Raw genomic sequence first — 15,112 nt, 5'->3', positions numbered from 1 at the left:
TTTTACTCATTTGCAGTCAATCAAAGGAACACAGGAGCATACACTGGATGAATTCCTCCGTCGATAACTATTAGGAACCAATACACAGTTTTATAGTACTGTAGCAGTGTTGGTAGTGCTTTAATTTGTTCCTCATTTCATTGAAAAACATTTGTTATTCAGTTAAATAGTGATTTATCTTTTTTAATACCGTTTTTTAACTATTTCCATGTACCTTTGGCTAATTGGGGCAGCTGCTTAATTGGGCCAAAATATACTGGTCCCGATGTGCCTCAATTAACTGGAATCAACCGTAGTTGTGATCAAAGGGAGCCAGCTGAAAGAAAATTTTAATTCATTGCACATCCCAGTGAAGTCAGTGATAATGTCCACAATCTCTGGAATCCTCTGGGCATAGACGGTGAAATTCTACTGCAGAATTTTATTTATTTACTTGTTGGGATACACGCAGGATAGGCCCTTCCGGGCCACCAAGCTGCACTGCTCAGCAATCCTTGATTTAACCCTAGTCGAACCAGGAGACAATTTACAATGACCAATCAGCCCACCAAAAGGTACGTCTTTGGACTGTGGGAGAAAACCCGAGCACCCAGAGGAAATCCACACGGTCATGGGGAGCAGCGGCAGGAATTGAATCTGGGTTGTTGGTCCTGTAAAGTGTTGTGCTAACCACTATGGTACCATGTTGTCCCTTGTAAATTCTCACAAATTCTTGTAAGTTTCAGTAAGTGAAAGCATCTTGTTCCCATTCACAACATTGAATAGTTCACAAAGCTGACAAGAACATCAGTTAAAAAGGGAGTGCTTGATTGGTGCTATCTAATCCCCATCAAACTTCAAATCAACAAAGTTTCTCAAGTAAACTTTCGGGGACAAGGTTGCAACCACTTCACTACAGTTCAGAAGATTATGGAAGAGAATCTTTTTTTTTCCAAAATAACTAACAAATGTCTGAAGCTCTGTGGTCACTAATGTTCTACAGACCCTGAGAACATCAGTAAATTGTTTGTAAACTCGGTATCTATATAAAATAATTGCTGTTCTTTGTGGTGAACACAAGTAGTAACAGCAGAAGTCAGCAGCCTCGATTGGGAGAGCTCAGCTCACTTCCAAAAACATCACCAAATAATATCTGGTAACTCTAGTTTTGTTATGTTAAATTGCGTTCAGGGGAACAAAAAGTACAGCAGTATTGTGTGTCTTATCTTACTTTACATTACAATCATGCTGCTGGCAACAGCCTCATGTTCACTAGCAGTGGCCACGTAGCATAAACACGGTGGAGCTGCTGTGTCTAGCAGGCAGCTTCTCAGCTGTGGGTGGGCTGCGTGCTTAACATTCAGCTTTCCAGAAGCTGGTCATTACTAACTGCCCCAGAAAGCTCCACGGCTAGAGGTGCACATAAACACATAAAAAAATATTCAGCTAGAAGACACCAAGACTGCAGATACTAGGATCTGGAACTGAAACAAATCTCATTATCTTTGCACAAAAAATCAAGGATCTTTGAGATTAACTGGTTTTAGAAAACAGGCAAACAGATGTTTCAGAGTCGTGAATCCACACTAACCAGTGACCATCCAAACACAATATATACAGTAGATTTGTTCTATCAACTAAGCATTGGAATAATAAATAGCAGTGCTCACCTTGTGCAGCAGAGGTACTTATAACTTTGGAAAAGTCAGGAAGGATATTGGGAAAGGGAATACTGATTGTACTTCCACTGTGTGGACTTGAAAAGCCACTTGAAGCTGGTGAGATGGAGACAAGTGAATGATCTCCCTCAGAAATCCTTTTCTTTTCCGGCAAGGGGGGATGGACTGTCGCACCCAAAACATCATGCATTAGCGGTGCATTACTTTGAGGCTGCCCATTAACTGCAAGGAGACTAGTCACAGGGGAGTTCATGTTCAAAGCGGTGTTGCTTGGTCCTGCAGGGTAGCTCTGTGAAATGTCAGTTTTTCCATCATTGTGGAGTCCACTGTTAACACCATAGTTCCGGTTACTAGAATCAGCAGGCAAAGAATGCATTGTGGATGTCACTCCAGTGTTGCCTTGTCGCAGGTTTGCAGTGAGGCTCTCAGAAACATTCACATGAATTGAATGGTTGTTAGAAGAGACAACTTGTGATCCTGGAGAAAGAAAATGTGATGAGGTGGAGGTATCCTGCAAGGGACTGCTGGCGTTACCAGAAAACACTGAGGAACCAAGGTAACTACCTGTTGACCTACTAATCCCAGTTACTGATGACTGAGGAGAAAACACTCCTTTCTGGGCACTCTCCAACCAATTTCGTGGGCTATTAGGGAGAAAAGGAAATTGTAAGCAGAGAAATAAATTAACTGTTAATATATAAAATTAGTTTTAAAAAATCAGCCATTTTCATAGAAGAATTGATCTGTCCACTTAGCAATTAATTTTTCTGTATCACAATAATTAAAATTGAGATTCTATTAATGTATAGTAGGAACTGGTATCGATATTTTTGACGAGCCTATCATTACAAATAAACTCTTTTCAGGCTTCCAGCCAGGTACAAGTATTGATTACAACCGATGCTATAATTGATACCCTGATGAAGATGGCAGAATTTGTCATCAAAACATTGGTTATAATTGACACCTATACCCGACAGGAAGCCCAAGAAGAGATTATTCATCATTAATGCCGGGAAAGCACTAGATTGTTCTTGAGCCTACCATTTGATTGGAAGGTATCAAATTTAAAGGTGTATCTTAGTTGCTTCGGATAAGCAGTTCGCTTGGCTTCCCAACCCTGAGTACTGTGAGCCCATAATGTTTTGTGGGAGCAATTCAAAGTGAAGTCATAGAGAGGGCATAAATATAGAAGCATAGGGTATATTTGGGTATCTACATTTCTTCTCAGGTTCCTCAAGGAACTAAAGCATCATTGAAACTTCAAAGAAAATTATTTTAAGGCAGGTAATTTTTAGGATAATCATTCAGAAGGAGGAAATGGAACACTATTTGAGTAGTCTAATAACACTGCTGAATAATTCTGGTGAATGCAGCCGGCCAGGCAGCATCTCTAGGAAGAGGTACAGTTGACGTTTTGGGCCGAGACCCTTCGTCAGGACTAACTGAAGGAAGAGCTAGTAAGAGATTTGTAAGTGGGAGGGGGAGGGGGAGATCCAAAATGATAGGAGAAGACAGGAGGGGGAGGGATGGAGCCAAGAGCTGGACTGGTGATTGGCAAAAGGGATATGAGAGGATCATGGGACAGGAGGCCCAGGGAGAAAGACAAGGGGGTGGGGAACCCAGAGGACGGGCAAGGGGTATAGTCAGAGGATCAGAGGGAGAAAAAGGAGAGAGAGAGAGAAAAAAAAAGAATGTGTGTATATAAATAAATAACGGATGGGGTACGACGGGGAGGTGGGGCATTAGCGGAAGTTAGAGAAGTCGATGTTCATGCCGTCGAGTTGGAGGCTACCCAGACAGAATATAAGGTGTCGTTCCTCCACCCTGAGTGTGGCTTCATCTTTACAGTAGAGGAGGCTGTGGATAGACATATCAGAATGGGAATGGGATGTGGAATTAAAATGTGTGGCCACTGGGAGATCTCAGAAAGCAGGATCTCCCAGTGGCCACACATTTTAATTCTACATCCCATTCCCATTCTGATATGCCTATCCACGGCCTCCTCTACTGTAAAGATGAAGCCACACTCAGGGTGGAGGAACAACACCTTATATTCCTTCTGAGTAGCCTCCAACCCGATGGCATGAACATCGACTTCTCTAACTTCCGCTAATGCCCCACCTCCCACTCGTGCCCCATCCGTTATTTATTTATATACACACATTCTTTCTCTCTCTCTCACCTTTTTCTCCCTCTGTCCCTCTGACTAGACCCCTTGCCCATCCTCTGGGTTTTCTCCCCCCATCCCCCCTTTCCTTCTCCCTGGGCCTCCTGTCCCATGATCCTCTCATATCCCTTTTGCCAATCACCTGTCCAGCTCTTGGCTCCATCCCTCCCCCTCCTGCCTCCTCCTATCATTTTGGATCTCCCCCTCCCCCTCCCACTTTCAAATCTCTTACTAGCTCTTCCTTCAGTTAGTCCTGACAAAGGGTCTCGGCCCGAAACATCGACTGTACCTCTTCCTGGAGATGCTGCCTGGCCTGCTGTGTTCACCAGGAACTTTGATGTGTGTTGCTTGAATTTCCAGCATCTGTCGAATTCCTCGTGTTTATGCTGAATAATTCTATACACTCTAGTTTATAATTTAGACAGAATTTAAATCCAGCAGAAACAATTATGAGCAGCTGCAGCTAAAGATTGGAAATTGACAGTGTATGCAAAGAATGTGCTCCAGCTATGTTTATGTTGTACGAAGAGCTTTTTAGCACAAAGCCATGCATACCCTTGCACGCTAGTAAATGAAGTACTTCTATAGTTGTATCAGCAAATTGTGCCAAGAAAATAGAAGGTTTTATAGATTGTGAAAATATGATATGCATTCATGTCTCTTGATGGTTATTATCAGAGCCAGACATATTTGTTACATAAGCACAAGCAAGATTAAGCCTTTGCAAAACTAGTCACAATATGATGTCAGGCATCAGGGAAGGTGCAGAGGATATTTACCAGAAAGGCAGCTAGTAATACAGGACCTGAGTTAAGCAAAGGATCTTGGAAGGCAGAATTATTCTCCAGAGACAGAAATTTAAGTTAGGCAACATGACAACAGTAAAAACAGGAAAAAGTCCAGAAAACACTTAGCAGGTCAGGCTGTACCAGTGGAAAAGGAAAAAGAATTAATGTTTTAGTTGAAGACCCTTCATCAGAACATCACATTTGATGAAGAGAACTGGACTGATATGCTGACTCTGTTTCTTTTTCCACAGATATTCCCTCACCTGCTGATTTTTTTCCAGTATTTCATTTTAACTTAACTTGCCAGCATTTGCTATTCTTTATTTTTCAATGTAATAGTACTGTTCAATATCATAAAGTGCTTTGATGGAATAAATATGGGGAAACTCTTTGCTGTGGCACGGACGAGGAATAATTAGACACATTAAAAGTAAATAATAAATTGGTACATACAACATGGAAAAAAACAATGTTTACACACACAATGACAGGAAGATGGAAGCAGATTCAATGGTAACTTTCAGAAGGATAGCTACATAGATACGCAAATGAAAACAATTTACATTGCTATGAATGAAGAACAGATTGCACTGCTTCTCTGCTGCACTACTTAATTATCATAAGAAATTAAAACAGTGGAATAAACTGTGATGCGATCCTCTGCCTGATTAATCAAATCTCCTCACATAGAGACTTCAGTTGACTTTCAAAAGGTCAACTACTTTATCAAACACAATATTAATTCTGTTGAATGGATTTTCCACCGAATAAACCTGCCACTGGAAATGGATTTATCAGCTTAAACTCTGCGAGCCTCTTTATTGGAGTTGGGCTCTCGAAATTCAAACAAGAGGCCAAGATACAAAACCCGTTAGTTTCAGAATGTTGGTAAAGAAAAGCCTGTTGCAAAGAACAATTATCTAGCAGGGGACAGTCAAACAAGAGTTTTATCATAAATCTACAATGATGTCATTGGAGGAGACCTCTTATGGTCATGCATAAAACATCACATTGCTATTTTCATGCACCCACTCAGCACATTTCCCTCCACAAGCTGTAACTAGCTAAACAGCGCTTCACATGTGAATAAAGTAAAATAAAGAAAAAAGCTACTTCCACATCAATTTGAGTTTAGCAAGTCTTACCACCAACAAAGGAAAAAACTCAGGTATTAACTTGTCATTCTGCTTGATATAGCATGACCTTCCCCCACCCTGCTTCCCCCCCCCCCAGCCCGTCTAAGGTCTTTCAATGTTTTAATTGATATATTTTTTTAAAAACTTGTCTAAGAAGCAACCTATTTGGAGTTTAAATATTTGACTGTGTTTGAAAAGCATTGAAAAGTCCCAGCCTAAAAGTATAGCCATCCCCACCTTCTCTGCTCCTCATTCCAGATTCTGAAATGTACAGTATCAATGGGAAAAAACAAATCTTCTGGATAAGTATCCACAAGTAGTGGTTAGGAATATTACATTAATATTTTGAAGGCCAAACAAAGAACAACTTTTCTTTATTTGACTGTTAATGCTAACAAGTTTAAATGACTCCCGGTACATTTGGTTTTACACCTAGGGGTACCACTAAGGTCTTAACTGGCAGCTGTTGACTCATTTACATGGCTCTATGTGCAGGTAGTTTGTGAGGTTCCTACCTGTTTGTCCTGGGCACTTGGCTGTTGGTGGAGACTAAGCACATTGAGCCAAAAGGTCGCTGGTAAGATGTACTAGCCATTGGAGAATCAGTGTGGTACAGAACGTTGCTCACTGCTGCACTATTATCTGAGCCCCCTACAGAATGATGACTGCCGTCCATGTAACTTCGGGGTTCTGTGTGGTAAAAATACATTCGGTGTGAATGGTTGAAACAACAGTAGGTCCAGCTTTAGTGTCATGACTAACAATTTAAAACAACGTAACAATAAATCTTATCTAATAAAGCACCAATACAGAAAGAGAGGCAAGTGACAAAATATATCCTATTTTGTTGGCATGTCTCAACATCACATAACACAATGACTTTACTCTTAATCACCAGAGTAGGCTTTCCAGCAAATACAAATATTAATTTGCTCAACAGCTTGGGTTTCTCAAAATAATTATTATAGATATTGTTAATTTAGTGTTTTGTTTTAAAAAAAACAAAATGTGTGCTTCAAGCATTTTAGAAATCAGCTTGAGGTATTGATTTACTGCACTAGTTGATTACCTGATTTTTTAATTTATTCCGAGGCAAATATGAATTCAGAAATATTTTGTGGTTTTCTACACTTGTAGAATCTCTAACATTTTAGATTAGGTTTCTTGCAGAAGAATTTTCTTTCAAAGCACACCCAAGAAAAGAAGATCTTTTTAAAAAAATTCTTTTCAAAACTGTCAGATCACACTGGCAGAGGTAATCTATTTACAAAAAAGCCCAATGACTTGAACAGAATTTAGGGGGAAAAGGTAAAATCATAACCTTAGAGCATTCTTTTGGATAAAACCTCAGAAGCATGTTGACACAAGTACAAAGATGAGATAAAGCTATCTGAAAATCAATGAAACATGACGGCCGCCCAGATTCCTGACATAGCAGAGATAACTTGCCAACATCATAGACCATTATCCAGGGCAGTTTTGAAATGGTTCAAACGGGGCTTGTAGAAGCTTGTATGCTTATTTCACATCCATAGCTCACCCTTTCATCTACAAAGGTGACAGATGCATCGGCACAGTATTTACAAGATGGGACAATTATCTGCACTACTGAGGACATAGAGTAACAATTACTGGTACAATGTTCAATATTTTTATGCACTGAGCTAAAGGGTCCCACTAAGTTCTTCTCCTGCACATTTATTTCATTGAGATTCTCTCAGGGCAGTGCAAAAACATTCATTCCATGGATCCAGAAAGTGAAGCCTTCCTCTTTCCAATAGCACCATCACCACTGTGGAAACACACCCTGGATGCCATCATTTCACACATTTAAAAAGGGAGGAAACAACACAGCCCATTTGGTTTTGAACAATGTGCTAATTTCTTGGCTCAGGAACTCGAAAGGTAATGTTTTAACATAGCTTCACTTCAAGAACGGGTTCTGTCTCTGAAGGGCAAACAAAGCTATATGCATAGCAACAGTGTCTCAAAATGTTAATTTTTTTCAAAATCTATCTCACTTTAATCAGGAACTGGACACTAAAACATGGGAGTTGTAGGGGAAAACTTCAATGTTTAATTTTTTGTAATAATTTGGGGAAGAGCTCTGTTAGTCTCAAGACAAGCAGAAATACATAGCTGGCCTGCAGCTAGAAAGGACTGCCAACAGATAACCACTAACAACAGTGCTTTATATCTGGCATTTCCAGTATGGCTATTTCCCGAGATTCCTGTCTTTATAATGGGCAGAATCAAATGCCACTCTGACACCAGGGGGAAATGCAATGAGATGTTGTGAAGAAGATTGCACTGTACTTGAGCTCTGGACTTCTGAAACCTGAGTTACATAGCACAAACATTGCAGTGCTATGGGACTGAATCTGCAAAGTTCATGCTTAATAATATGTGCACATAGACAAACAAAAAAATGGCAGACAAAAATATCATTACATATGTTTACAGCTTCGTAGAAAGAATTTATGTTTATAGGCATTTAAAGCAATATGGGGAAGAATAGTCATTTTAAAACATGCACCCTGCAACTGCTAAGAATGTGGTTACTCAAGAAGATAAATGACTGCTTGGAAAACATACAATCAAACTGTGTATATACAGCTGTGCCTTGGAGGTCCCTCTTAAAGGCTTCATAATTCTTCTTGTACAAAATGAAATTATGCCAGAGAGGACCATAAAACAGCGAAGTCTAATTATAAGCATGTGATGTGTCAAAATGCAAACATTTGCTCTATTAAATCAGACAAGTGCATTAGGAATCCCACAGTTTGATCAATTAAGAAAAATCAGAAGCCGTATGCTCCAGGCAGAAATTATCCAGCGCAATCATCTGAAAGCAATCTGTGTTGGACTTCCAATATGGGCATGCCAGCTTTGTTCAATAATTTGTATTCATGTGTATTACTTTTGCTATGTACAGATTAATAGGATTAAAAAGCTTATTTTCTACAAGTGATAAGGCGATACTGATCCTACGTTAATCCGACAATGAACTTCTGACCCAGATCTCCAGATGCTAAGCTGTCACATTCCTCTTCCGTGCAACCCACCATTTCTCATCACTATCTCAAAAATTATAAAACTGAATAAAAATTGTGCTTGTGCACTTTGAGTTGGTAAAATTAAATTTTAATACAAAAATGAGGCAAATAAATGTATTTAAAGTACAGGATAAGATTTCACATAAATTTGGTGCTCAATCGATTGCTCAGTTTGTGCTGGAGGGGCTCATGATGTTGAAGCCTTCATTATCTCAAGGCAAGTAGGGATGGACAATAACTTCAGGCCTTGCCAACACTATCTACACACAAGTGAAATAATAAGAAACAACCCCTCCTTTGAGATCGAAGCCTTAAGAGAGCTGCAAGAGATTGTAAATGCTGGAATCTGAAGCTGCAAACTATCTACTGGAGAAACCGAGTGGGTCAAACAGTATCTGTGGGAGTAGAGGTTGGAGGGGAGAATTATCCTCTGTTTATTGCTCCAGGAATGAAGAGAGCTTTGTATGAGCTGTTCTAAGTATAACTTAGCTCCTTTCACAAGCCTTCCATGCTATACTTTCTAATTGGAACAGCTAGACTTTTCTTGCAATTTTATCAGTTCATTATAAGTTTCTTATAAATACATCTTCAGACCATGTCTTTTACCATATACTCCACTGAACTATAAAAAGTCTACAATGTAAACCAGCCCCAAGTTTCAAATTCACCGCATTTACCCTTCAGGAGAGACCAGTAGTAGCCAGTTACTGAACTCTGGAGTAGATTATCCCTACCAGGAAAGACTGGCATAGGAGAGCAAAATTATTGTTGCCTTTGTGAGGAGATTTAAAAAAAACTTTGATGTGAAATTATCCTACTGGCACCAGTGTTATTCCTCAGGGAAGAGAACGAAAGGAACAGGAAAGGATAGAAATAGTCAACAAGTTGGCCAGCTTCCATGGGGGCAATGAGACAAAAGCAGGTACACGGAACTAGTGAAGGTGAAATATAAAAGCAATTGAAAGAAAAGCCAAACAGAGCAGCATTCTATTGGAAGGAAGGTGTGCCGAACACTGCACCAGCGGCGATGTGCTAAGATGCCCCCTCTTCCAATACCTGGAAGAATTGTACACCCATTTCATATGGTTCACAACTACCACCAGGTAAGCAGTTGGAGCTGCAGCTGAAATTGCAGCTCAAGTTATACTTGAAGCTTCTTGCCTCTAAAACTTTGTGAGGTAAAGCAAGGGACTACTCTAATGCTTACACTGAGCTCCATTAAACCAAAGTACATAGAAAGCCAAAGGCAGCAGTCAGGAGTAGAGATGAAGTGAACATTTGGACCCAGTGACATGAAGCTCAGGGATATACTTTCACACAGAATAAAGGTGTTCCACAGAGCAGATTTGCTTTACCCCCATTGCAAAGGCATTTGAACTGTGAACTGCAAACGTAGCTAGTTCGTCATGCTGAAGAGCATATTGTCTCCCTCGACAGGATGAACTGATTTTACAGTGCATGGTTTGACAGACGGACAGACATCACAAGGGTGAGATAGCTTGCTTGCCTCTGGTAACTGAGGAGGAGGTGGAGTGAAATCAGAGTGATGGCTGCAAAGTTAGTGTCAGTGGAAGCATGTGGCCTGCCTCATTTCTATGCAAACTGCCTCTGGAGCCAGATCAGCAATATAAATGGGGTATTACTGAGGAATTCAGTGGACGGTTGCCAATGACCCAGATACGTGCTAGCTACCCTCAGGAATGCGCTCAGCTGTTACTGGTTCAGTATGTGGCCTGATTAATAGTTACATGTTAAAAAGCAGAACCTCCACAAGGAGTATCAATTCAACTAAAATTTAATGACTAAACAGATCCTAAAAAAGAGCAGAACAACATTTTACACAGAAACCATCCCATGGGGATTTCAGATGAGCAAAGATACCGGCCTATTGCCCAAGACCGGATATAACAGACTCAAAATAGTCTGAAAGTTCTAAGCTTTAGCACAGAGATTTTTAAGAAATATTGCTATGAATTTTCTTCTTCCAGCTAGTATAAACAAAGGTGCCTGCAAATTCAAGAATCGAGTATCAAGACATTGTATTTAAAACTTGACCGGTCTGTTAGCTTGAAATCACAGAGCTCCACAGGAGTTATTGCTTCAGACTCCAGAGATAATGTTTCATTGCCAGCTGTTTACTTGCAGATTGCTAAATCTCTAAGGATTCAGATAGAAACATACATCAATCTGAAACCATAGTTTACCTACCAACAGAGGTAGCCATGATGTAAAGCTGTCATAAAAGCATCAGAAGGATTGAATGTGTTGAAATGCTGGAACAGTGCTGGAGCCACTCGAGCATTCAGTCTGCTGTTTTGTCTGCCAGACTTCAGTTTAACATCAGCACAGCAGGAATACCACATACAACAAAAAAATGTGACTTCATTCAAGAGATTATCCACCCTCAGTTTTCTGCTCTCTTTTACTTACAGTCTGTTAGGAACCCTGTACAAAACTTCCGCTGTGAGCTGAAAGGTGGAGAATGCCGAACTACGTTTTAATTGAAGATGTTTGGTCAGTAGTAGCTTAATCCACTCTGCTCGCATGGAAAATAATTCACCAATTGTTTAGACTAAGTTTGCTTCTTGCAGCCTGTGAGTGTCCATTCAGTGTATTCATGCTCTAGCTGCAGCCTCATTTACATTTGACTTTCAAGCGACACTGCAGCTTTGTTTTACACCCTCCCAATCTGTTCCTACCAATGAAAAAGGATTAATAAAAGTCAAAGGTCAAATTGCCCTTCAGGCCAAATACTTTGTGCACATTTTCTTTGCTGCCTGAAGGTATACAATCTTTTAAATACAAAGTGGAATTCCGCTGTTCTCTGGACTCACTTTAGCCTAAAGACAAGCGAAGCTAAAACTTGGTTGAGTGGCAGTTTTCAGCCATGGGAAAAGTTACAACTGAATTAAAAATAAAACAAGATGTTTTCAACTCACACAACTAAGCAGCTGAAATATTGTTTGCTTTCAGCATTTGTCACATCGCAGCTGCTAGCTCAGGAAACCAACCAACAAATCAGGGAAAAAAATGTTCTTTTTAAAGAAAACACAATTGACAAGGGCAGGTCCAATACATAGACAAACATCCTCACTGCTTTGAAAGCTGCATTACATCATGCATCAGGCCATCAGTAAAAATACTCCAATTCAAATTGGTATTATGGGATTTTGATAGAGATTTGATTCCCCCCACCCTTTCTTTATTGTTATCCCAGGATTTGCTGATGCATCTTTGATACTTGCTTCAAGATGCTTCCAGCATCATTTCTGAGGGCTGCCCTTCCTGAGGTTGTTTGCTTTCACCTAAACATACACTTTCCCTGGATGTGGAATTGAAATAAGGTGAGGTGTTTCCCTCTCAGACTAGAAGACCATTCAAATTACAATAAAATTCACAACTGAACCAGATGCCAAACCTACCTGGACTTTTGTTTGGAGAAGGTACTGCAAAGCTTCTGCCAATCCCTGGGCTGTACCAGCTTAAGTGTTAACATGTTCCATGGCTGGAAGCTAATAATTCAGATAAAACCTACTGACACTAGACTCATCCCAGTTTGTTCCCTCTTGTTTTTTTTCCTCCCAGATCCACTCCTAAATTATTCTATGTTTAACTTCAAATTGCCCTGTGTCAGCACCTCATCCACAAGCATGCCCATATCCTCCTGAAATCTGTCCATACCCTCCGACAGCTTCCTGCATTTCCAAGTTGTGCTTTTCTATTGAATACCTCTTGAAAGTCCATATACTCATTATCAACTGCATTGCATTTATCAACTACATTACTCAAAAGTCAAACTGTTTTCACCAATCCATGCAGATTTTCTATTGTTAACCTCTGCTTGTCTAAATGAGTATTAAAAGTGTTCCTTGTCAGCATTTCTAGCATATTTCTTGCCAATAAACAGATTTATCAATTCCTTTTTGATCAACGGTGTGACATTTGCAATAATCCCTTCAGCACCCTTATATCCAAGGCTATAAGGCAATGCACTTATATCCACAGGTGACCAGTAGATTTAGAGCAACAGTTTTACAATTCTCACCATTACTTCCCTTAGCATCTGGATGGTGATCTAGAGCCTTATGCATTGCCAGACTTTACAGCATTTCCTTTCTGACAACTCATTGCCTTTCCCATATCATAACTTCCTTTTCTTTGTCTTTGGTACCATCTTTTTTCTCTGTGTAATATACTCAATTACTCTCAGTTGAAGACCTATGTTCTTGTTCTTAATCAGAGCCTATATTATCTTTTAATGTCTGCATGAGACCTTTCTAGACATTTTTGTCTCTATTCAATGAACTCTTTTGTTCTATCTTTTTTCCCCCGTGCCTTTCTTTGTTTTCTTACTGATCTTTCTATTTTGAACCTGATTGTCATTTGTCAATCAGTCATCTGATTAATCTGTGCTCTGTGCGCTCGGTGGGTTTGGCATCCCCTCTAAAATAGGTTGTTCAGATTATAGTCCATGCTCTTAATTATAGATAAGAATGTTCTCTACTTGAGGTGTAAATTAGAGAGAAGAGGAAAACAATAGACAATATTGAGGTTTCTGAGAGTACAGTGGTGAGAGTTTTAATGAGGAATACTAGGACTGAAACTTCAACTAATTATTATGATGCAAGTAAGGAGTTCAGATTTTAAGGAGTGGAGGATGAAGGTGCTCATGCTGTAGGAAATACTGCAGTTTTTATTCGCATATTCAGCAAATGAGCATATCATAAACACTAAAGACTCAAACTCTAGGTTTTTTCAATGAGGGTACTTTATCTCATATGTTGGGAGAGTAGTTTGCAGTGACATGAATGGAAGTGAAAATTTCATTTTAAGTTCCTGACATAATCAATGCTGTGCTTGATTCCATATACAGGAGTGAGGTGTTACAAGGAGTACTGATCTATTGGGAGCAAAAATTTCCTTTACGAATATTTAAGGGATAGTGATAATTGAAGAGCTTCATTATAGAATTGAGCAGAGGAATTAGAATCCTTCAGAAAAAGCTTGAAAGACTGAATTTAGTCAAAATACTCTATGTGTTAAGGCCGAGGGCAAATAGATATACAGTCGGCCCTCCTTATCCGCGAGGGATTGGTTCCGAGACCCCCGTGGATACCAAAAAAACGTGGATGTCGAGTCCCTTATTTAACCTGTCTCAGTGCTGGTGGACTTTAGGACCCAGGGCATCACAGGACCCGCCGCCTGCAGTGTTTCCGTTCCGTTTACTTATAATACTTAATACAATGTAAATAGTTATTATACTGTATTAATTAGGGAATAATGACAAGAAAAAAAAAGTCTGTACATATTCAGTACAGACTCAACCATTGTAGCTCTTCTGGGAACGCTGATGCCGTCTCGGCATCAGCCGATCCCGATTCTCCCGTGATCTTTAAGTTCTTGAGGCTGTAGCGCTTTACTTAGCCAGCAAGTTATCCATAACACTAACATTTCCACGAATTTCAGCTTCTTTCTGCTTTATTGTGCCAATGCTCGATTCGTTCTGACTAGCCTTACGGCCCACTTCGGAATACGACACACCACTTTTCAAAAGATCTACTCTTAGCCTTTGCGGAATTGCTTTGACCACATAATTGCTTTTTAGGAGCCATTTTTTCCACAGAAACAAAGTAGTGAATGAACGAGACGCGAGACGAACAATGCTCAAACAACGAGTGCTGGAGAGAGAACTTCTGGGTTTTCCCGAGTCGCGGCTGGTTGAATTTGCACATGCGGAACTCGCGGATAAGGAGAGTCGACTGTAAAGGAAACTCAGTGTTAGGAATGAGTCCACTCCCCACCCAGTCAAGGGCTTGTCTGACAAAAACCATTTTAATTGGCCACTAGAGGTCAGCATTGTAGCGTGCCCACAAGATACATGACAAGCTTCTCATTCCAGATGACCACTGCTGTCATCCTAGAGGTGACGCTCTCTTGCCTAATGATAGCTGCAAGTATTCTTGCAGCAGATGGCTGGCCCTATACCTACACATCAGCTAGATCCCACAAAGGAAGTTCATCATGGTCACTGCAACATTAGCTGCAGTTATGGCTAAAAATATCTCAGTGAGTGCAATAAATCAGCATACCAATCAATCTTGTGTGCACTGACGCACGAATACGCACATGGAACAATTGTTAAGCAAACATTCATTAGTGGCGCCATAAGATTTACCATCCCAGTTTCTTTTGGTAACAGGCATCACCTCGTGGTTAGTCAAATGTGGGCACACAGAACATTTCAGTTAAGTGCAAGCAAGTAAACCCTTTACACTTGGCCTCTTCCATCTTGTGCTTTCCTCAT

At 40.2% G+C, this 15,112-nt stretch overlaps 1 protein-coding gene across 11 annotated transcripts in view; it reads right to left on the bottom strand.

Moving 5' to 3' along the window:
* The window catches only part of LOC134344347 (tensin-3-like), a 453,918-nt gene that overhangs the window by 27,295 nt on the left and 411,511 nt on the right, over positions 1–15,112 (bottom strand). For 10 of the 11 annotated variants that reach the window (XR_010017422.1, XM_063043978.1, XM_063043979.1 and 7 more), the window contains 2 exons: positions 6,268–6,442; positions 1,650–2,302 (listed from right to left, as the gene is read on the bottom strand). Coding sequence is in view for 10 of the 11 variants with exons in the window: in XM_063043978.1 (XP_062900048.1) it covers positions 1,650–2,302; positions 6,268–6,442 (828 nt within the window). In the remaining variant the exon portion in view is untranslated. The remainder of the gene's footprint in view (positions 1–1,649; positions 2,303–6,267; positions 6,443–15,112) is intronic. The other variant, XM_063043980.1, reaches the window with a different exon arrangement.

Source organism: Mobula hypostoma, chromosome 3 (genome assembly GCF_963921235.1).
Source record: "Mobula hypostoma chromosome 3, sMobHyp1.1, whole genome shotgun sequence".
Taxonomy (NCBI): Eukaryota; Metazoa; Chordata; class Chondrichthyes; order Myliobatiformes; family Myliobatidae; genus Mobula; species Mobula hypostoma.
Note: the sequence above shows the minus strand (reverse complement) of the source record. Positions and strands in the feature narration are given on the sequence as shown.